The 7,844-nt window shown below is 42.4% G+C and overlaps 1 protein-coding gene across 1 annotated transcript; it reads right to left on the bottom strand.

Annotated features, from left to right (window-relative positions):
• Window positions 1-3,863: 3,863 nt before the first annotated feature.
• On the bottom strand, window positions 3,864-6,669 carry znf503 (zinc finger protein 503). The gene is made up of 2 exons (XM_014987336.2): window positions 5,987-6,669; window positions 3,864-5,786 (listed from the first exon to the last, which is right to left on the bottom strand). The coding sequence occupies exons 1-2, from the start codon at window positions 6,254-6,256 to the stop codon at window positions 4,350-4,352; spliced, it is 1,707 nt and encodes a 568-aa protein (XP_014842822.2). The 5' UTR covers window positions 6,257-6,669; the 3' UTR covers window positions 3,864-4,349.
• Between the last annotated feature and the right edge of the window lie 1,175 nt (window positions 6,670-7,844).

The following is a 7,844-nucleotide window of genomic DNA, read 5'->3' on the forward strand; positions in this document are numbered from 1 at the left end:
AGCCAATTATTTAAAATTCAGTCAACCAACTCTGCAAAGAAGAGTCCTCAAATATCCAGTCAGTACTAAGCCTGAAGTTTGTTAATGACTCTAGTTGGTTGAGAGGCAGCTTTTTTTTTTTTTTTTTTTTTTTTTTTTTGGAGATCTTTAAAAAGCAAATACTTTTGGAGTGTATGTTTATGGCTGAGCTTCTGTAAAATTTTGAGCAGTTGTGAATTATAGGAAATACACAATACATTTGAACTTCCACACTCAATTTTATTTTTGAAATTCATTTGAAGTTTTTCTTTGCTGTGTGATCTGTCATCTTTTGACAAAGAAGGATGTCAGCTCATCCTTCATTCTATCCCAATCCTAAAAGGCCCAACATTATTGTGACGTCCATGCCCACAGTTATATGCATTTTTTTTGTTGCCGCTGTACATTAGAGATAATACTCCCTTTTTGACTTATGCTTGGCATGGGGGTTCACCATTGAAGCTGTTTCTTCTCATTGACACAGCTGTTAGCAAAGCTATAGATTTACTACTCTTGGTGACATGTTGTCTTTATATCGTACCGTACACCCACTAATAACAGTTTTAGTGCTGGTAATTCAGCAGGACCAAATATATGCTTAGGTGTGTGTGTGTGTAGGTGTGTGTGCGTGTGTGTGTGTGTGTGTGTAGGGGTGTGTGCGTGTGTGCGTGTGTGTGTGTGTGTGTGTGTGTGTGTGTGTGAGTCACGTCCCGAACTCCCCCTCCTCCGCTGCCAGATGTCCTGCCAGGTTTTCATCCAGTGCCGTTATTTGTGGATGTCCGACAAATCTGAAGAGGACTGCTTCTGGTCTCAAACAAATAGTCACAGTATGCGCAAAGAAATGTGCATTCCCATATGGCTATGTTTTCCAAATGTTTTAGTGCCTGTGTTTTATCTTGACTACAGTTTAGACAGCTGAGCACGCAAGAACTTAACTGTGAGACGGAAGAAATGAACGATTGAGTTGAGTTAAAGGAATGGAAACACTGTCTCTGTTATCTCTACTAAACATGTGATCTGAAGTATTTCCCCCAAGGTTTCAGTAATAGATATGAACTAATTTGTTACTCTTAGTAATGATGTATAAAAAGCCAAATATTTTTGTCACGGTGGTATGATCTCACACTTAAACATGTAGAAACATCTTATAACCACATGATGGATAGTCAAGTGGTTTTGATTAAATGTTTCTTACTTACAGAAGTTCATCATACAAAGATTTCCAGCATCTCTCCTACATCTAGGAGGCCTACAGTATCCTAGATCCCCTGCCATGCTCAACATTGGAAATGACTTTTACTTCATTATTTGCCTCAGACCAAACTTACCAGAAGGATTTGTTACCAAAAAGCTCCCTGGTTTCATCTGACCAGAGTGCACAGCGCACAGCCCACTTAAACTACTGATTTGTCAGACTCCACACTTTACATTTGTAATGGTGGGACAGAAAAGTTTTTGTTTTGTTTTGTTTTTTTTCAAATGCCTGCACATAAATACAATCTAAATTAGTAATTTGGTGACCGAGAGATGTGACTGCTGTTGTTACTCTCTATTTATTACCTGATTTTGGATCCTCCTCAATTTGCATGGCGCCAAAACAAATATGGGTCCTTCTCCGGCCTAGTAGAGCAGGGACTGGTAGAAATGGACCCTTGTGCCTTGTCATATTTATACCACAGACAAGAAGAAAGCAATGAGTTGTAAGTTAGCAGTTCCTGAAAATTCAGATTCCCAGTTATTAGGATAAGCAGGATGGATGGATGGATGGATGGAAAGTATGGATACTGATAACTGTGGCACCAGATATTTTGTTTAAAACAATATTTTCTTAATATTATTTTTTTTCTCTATATCTTGTAATAAATGAATGAATGCATATGAAAGCTTGGATGTTAAAAGACAAGGTTCTGCTGCTTGAATTTATATATATATATATATATATATATATATAATTTTTTTCTGCGTTTGAACTTGTTTGACCATTAATAAAACCTCTATTTGTAAGTGGAAAAAAAAAGAAAAAGAAAAAAAAACTTTCCTAAAATGTGGTAAAATGGCAAGTTTAAAATGGGCATAAAATAATGTGCTTAAATTAGTTTGTAAAATGTTCGCTTCAGCCTACGTAAAATCTAATTTAAAACTAACATAGCTATATTTATCCACCTGAGGCGAGCGTTTCGGGTTGTTGTAGGGCTCCCCCCCGCCCCCCTCCCTGTTCAGCTGCGCTCAGCGAACACCTTAGCACCTTCAGACCTTGATGGACAAAGTGAATATGTACTTTAGCCCTCCTGCATACTCTAATCCCCCCATGTTGTCTCTCCTCTCTGTGTCAAATCTCCACCGTTGAAGCTGAGAGGGAGAGGAAAGGGAGGGCTATTGGGGTGGTGGGAGGCTCGGTAATTCATGCACACATGTGCCTGCCTGTTCCTCCAGTGACAGGGGCCAGGGGGAGGGGCACATGATAAATTGCCTTCCACCGGGGACCTCCGAGCACAGCCACCATGATGTGGGTAAAAATGGAAATTGCTCCCTTTTCACCGTCATTACATCAGTTTAGGACGCGTGTGGGCCTTATATGCGCACCGGTGAGGGGAGGATTTTTTTTTTTTTTTTTTAGCGTGACTAACGGCTGCGCGATAAAACGAGAGGCTGAGGAGGTATTCTTGATGATCATGACGATAACTGGAACTGCAAGGCCAAAAAAAGTAAAGCATTCCAAGAATCAGCACACGAAACGCCCCGGTTTGCCTGAATCAACGTCGGATAAACGCACAAAAACAATTTTGTCCGCAAAGTTTTCCGTAGCACTTCAAGCACCTCAGCGGAAAATATCAGCAAAGTGCCATTTAGAAATATATTTAGTTGCTCACCTTTGCGAGAGCATGTTCCTCTACATCAGAGATTATCAATGCAAACATGTAATGGACCCGTTATGTCTTTAGAGCTGGATTTGCACATTCGCGAAAATCAAACTAATTTTGCACAACTTAGATCGCTTTAATTTCACATTTCTTTGCGTCCACATTAGATTTACAGGCGGACGAAGTGATCAGATGCAAACTAACTCACTGCACCCAAGAAGAGGAAAAAAAAACAACAAAAAAAACAGTTGATTCATTTACATAAAACTTTCACCAGTCAGATTTGCAAAGAAAAATGTTAACATTTAAAAAAAAATATAAGGTCAAATAAAAAAAAAAACTTGCATGTCAAATTTGTATTAAATTGTTCGTGCATTTAAACAAAATCGTTGTCAAAACATTCTCTCTTTTATGAGTGCATATAAATATAATTATTCCATTTATATCTAGAAATGCATGGACTTTTGTTGTCATAAAGCGTCAGACGGGGGGACGTCAATATTCTTGATGAAGATTTTAGGCGCATCACTCGTTTTATGAAGCATACACCTACCGAGCTTCCTCTGAGCAATGTATTGATACAATTCATGAAAATCCGCTTAGCAAAAGTCCGCTTTATTTTAAGTGTGTGTAGACACACACACACACACACACACACACACACACTCCAAACCAACAGTCTGACCTATTTTTAAAGTTTGAATTTTTGAGAGAGAGAAAGAAAGAAAGAAAGAAAGAAAGAAAGAAAGAAAGAAAGAAAGAAAGAAAGAAAGAAATTTTTTTTATGTTTTATGAAAGCCTTGGGAACTACAGGCCTGTGTGTGTGTGTAAATGCTGAATTATATATCCCCAAGGCCAATAATTTAACAGACCAGTAAAACAAATTATATTGAATTTACAGTGAATTTTACGTTTATCCTCGATATTATGCATCTTAGGAGCTGAAGAAATGAGTTCAAGAACAAAAAAAGAGGCACAGTAACATACGGAACAGAACTGCTTCTTATTTTTTCCCAGAATACATACAAAAAAATACCAATATCTCTTTCCATCACCTGAAAAATAACGGGAAATTTAAATGTGGACATGGTTTGAAATTTTAAGAAACAGACATGCATGTAATTTTTTTTTCTTCTTCTTCTCGATGAGACATTAAATAAGAACAAATACAATCATAGCAATTTCAAATGAACATTGAAATGAAGATCCCTACGTTTGTTAGGTTTTCTAACATATGCGTATTTTCATTTTTACCTATAGAATTCAGCTTCAACGTAATGCACTTTTTGAGTTGCTCAATTTTTTTTTCTTCTCCCATAACGCAGCTGTTACCGCCCGCTTTAAGCCCGACATATAAATAAATACAGTTCAAGTCCACGGATCCCGTCCATAAGTTTAGCGCAGTTAATATAAAAGTCTTTATATTTGCATTCTTAGTATTATAAACTTTTCGAAGTCTTTTTTTCTTCCTCACTGATATCCCAGCGCAGACGCTGTGGTGAGTCTCTGTCCATACAGTGCATAAGGGGAGTAGTAGGGGCCAGTGGCGGCGGGGACAGGAACAGGGGCGCCGGGGGTCGGCAGGGGACTTTTAGAGTACGGATGGTAGCGGCTGCTAAGTCCTAATGCGTGATGCGGGCTCCTTAGAGCCAAAGTCCCGGGACTCCCTGGAGCTCCTGACGGTGGCATATGCATATGGCAGGCCATGGCCGCTGCTGCAGCGCTGGCCAGTGATGAGGAGCCCGGGTAGCCCGATATTAACTTCTCCGCCCCGGTAAAAGCAGTGTGTGTCCTTAGGTGGTTCAGCAGCTCCTCTGAGGTGGAGAAGCGCTTGTCGCACGGTCCGTTTGCCGACACCCAATTACAAACATGTGGGAGAGGGTCATTGGGGAGCATGAATCCGTAGGGGTACAGGGGGTGTCCGCTGAATGACGGCGCGGTGGAGTGGACGCCGTGGATGGGGTGTGTGGGGTACATTAGCGGGTAGCTGGACTTGAGGGCGCTGGCGGCGGCTGCGGCCGCAGAGTCGTGTGTGCAGGTAGCACCGGCTGCGCCCGCTAAGTGACTGGCACAATGGTAACTGAGGCAGTAAGGATCTCTGCACAGGCTGGCTGACATGATGGACGGGGGAGAAGCTCCGGCCAGTGGGCTGGATCCAGCCTTACTGCAGCCCAGCGAGCTGGCCAGCTGTGCGTTTACCAAGCTTCCTCCGTGGGGCAGGAAGTGCTGAGGGTAACCGGCATAGGCCCCGGCCAAACTGCCAGGGTAGGTCATGCCAGCAGGGGGCAAAGGGAACACTGTTTGTCCCGGTTTGTAAGGGGAAACTGGCGCAACGAGTCCTGACCCGAGAACGGACGCGGAGGATACGGAGGTCACAGAGGAAGACTCCGAGGAAGATGAGGAGGACGTTTTGGTGCCAGGGGTCGCCTCCTGATGTTGGTTGACCTCTACGTTAATTCCACCGCAGCTCACGCTTATCCTGCTGTGGCTGGTGGTGCCAGAGCCGTCCGCCGTGCCGTTTTTGTTACAGTCAGACTCCTTCTTCTCATCTCTCTCCCCGCATTTCCCCTCCGACGGCATGGGAGAGGCGGAGGTGCTGGAGTTGGGGCTGCCCGTCCGCGGCGTGAACGGCTGGCAGGTGGCGCTCGGCACTCGGAAACCGGACTTCTCCCCAGCCGAGACGCCCGAGGACGAGTCCTTCTTGTCCGTCGGCTTGGAGTAAGGTTTGAAGCTGGATTTGTCGTCCACGCCGATGTCGCTCAGCTTCAGGGGGCCAGATTTAGATTCCTTCTCGCTAGATCCATTCGGTGTTAAGGAGGAGAGTTTAGAGGAGGGCGGCGGGTCCGGCTTGCCGATCTGAGAGCAGGTCTGCGCCAGCAAAGCCAACGGACTTTTCTTGGCATCAAGCTGCAAAATTAAAACGAACATATAAAATATAGTCCTTTACATTTCTACGTAGAACTTTGCTGAAATTTACACGGAGTATAAGTGTATTTCACAAGAAGAAAAAATAATTCTGAGCCAAATATTTAGGGTGATATGAGAAGACACAAACAAACCTAAAGTCTAAATACATTTAAAAACATTTTTTTAAATGCTCGCCTTACCTCTATCGGACTAACTGGGGTGGAAGGCAGAGGTTGCAGATACTCCGGATGCAAAATGTGTCCAGACCGTGCCGTAAGCATTTTCAAAACCTTGATGGGAAGTCGGTTCGCTTGCCGTAGTGGATCGGACGGAGGTGCGGAGTGAAGAAAGGGCTTGTTGATGCTGCTATTCCGAGAACTGCTGCCGCTGCCGCCGCTGCTGCTGCTGCTTTCCCACACGACACAAATTTCACTATTTTTCAGGGCAGACGCCGTGGGCGACGTGATCATGTCCCAATAGTCAGGAAATTAAACGGCGATGCATTCATCAGATTCATTAAGAAAAACCAGCACCAAAACGTAAAACAAACAGGGAAAAAAAAAGAAAGCTAGAAAGTCTTTTTCTGTCGAGAGAAACGAGTAAAAGGATCGCAAAAAGCCTCAGTAAAATGTAATCCCTGGTTGGAGAGGAGGCTGCAAGGCGCGGCAGCTTGGAAGGGAAGGAGACCAGTGAGAGGTTATCGCAGATCCGCAGCTGCGTCCTGCACCGAAAGCGCTGCGTCCCGTGTGTGCGCGTCTGTCTGCAGGTCCTCGCTCTGTACTCCCGAAGCACGAACTGGTAGGAATTTTCACTTCAAAAGCAGCTGAATTAGTCCGAGATTAAAGCCTTTGCCGCCTTCCAATCAAATGGGACCCTGAGGTGATTGGAGGGTCAAGGGGATGTGACGTTCTCCTCTTTGTAAGCGCCTCTGTTTTGACAGCTCGGGGGAGGAGATAGGGGGGAAAAAATATTATGGTTGCTGTGAACGCCTGTCCCTGAAGTTGAGGAGACATAGAGCTTGGGCTAGTACTAAACCCAGTGCCGCTGCTAGAGGGGGTCGGGTGGGGCTGAGGGGGGGGGATAGTGCCTATGATGACACAAAATGACAATAAAGGATTCCTAATTCTTGATTTCAATCAAAACATATTTTTAGGACTCTTTAATTTAGAACATAATAAGTCAAAGAGTTTCAAAATGTATTTCTTCATAATCTTTTTTTATTATTATTTTATTGCTTAGCTTTGCTTTACTGCTTCATCTTGTAATTTCTCGTATCATCCTTCTTTACATTTTTTATTGCTTTTCCAACCTATTTATGTTAATGAAAGCACTTTATCTTGCCCTTTGTTGTGTTTGAATATCTATATCTAAATAAAGACTGATATTCATTTCTGCTTATGCTAATTCCTGACCTTGGTAGCAGGCCACTCCCACTGAAACCACTCCAAATACATGTTGTAGTAACACTTAAGAAATTATGAGGCACCCATGGCCAAACAATGTATGTTGTTGTAGACTGGGTTACATTGCTGGTCCAACTCTATAATTTGATTTGGGGATATTCCAAATCAAGTTATAGGGCTGATTTAACCACTGAAACACTGTCCTGTTAAAATACTTGTGTAAAATTAGATCTAAGATGACTAATGCTAAAATGTACAAATGGAAAATAACATCATCCAAACGTTTTTTTCTTTTTTTTTACGTTACCCATTCCCTGATGTTGATATGGTGTTACATATTTCATCCTTACTCAGAAATAACACAATTATTGCACATTACATCTAATATTTTAAGTACCAAGTCTTGCCACTAATTTATGAATTAAGTAATATAATTTATATTTAGAAATTGTTATTTGTGTAACAGTTATGGTGCTCTTGGGAGCCCCCTGTTGGCGTGGGGGGTCCAGAGTGTCTGAAGGTTTAAAACTTTTTTTTTTTCTCACTGTAACACAAATTGTTATATTAGTCACGTTCAAATATGTCAGTACTTTTAAAATTGCCCATTCAATCCTTTATAGCTTGGAATTTATTAATTTTCAAGTTTAGCACAAAA

This window comes from Poecilia mexicana, unplaced genomic scaffold (assembly GCF_051168715.1).
Source record: "Poecilia mexicana isolate PSO_F unplaced genomic scaffold, ASM5116871v1 scaffold_15, whole genome shotgun sequence".
Classification (NCBI taxonomy): Eukaryota; Metazoa; Chordata; class Actinopteri; order Cyprinodontiformes; family Poeciliidae; genus Poecilia; species Poecilia mexicana.

Coding starts and splice junctions, on each gene's coding strand:
- znf503 (XM_014987336.2), bottom strand. CDS start 6,256: ATGATCACGTCGCCCACGGCGTCTGCCCTGAAAAATAGTGAAATTTGT. Junction 5,787..5,986: donor CCCCAGTTAGTCCGATAGAG/GTAAGGCGAGCA, acceptor TTAATTTTGCAG/CTTGATGCCAAGAAAAGTCC.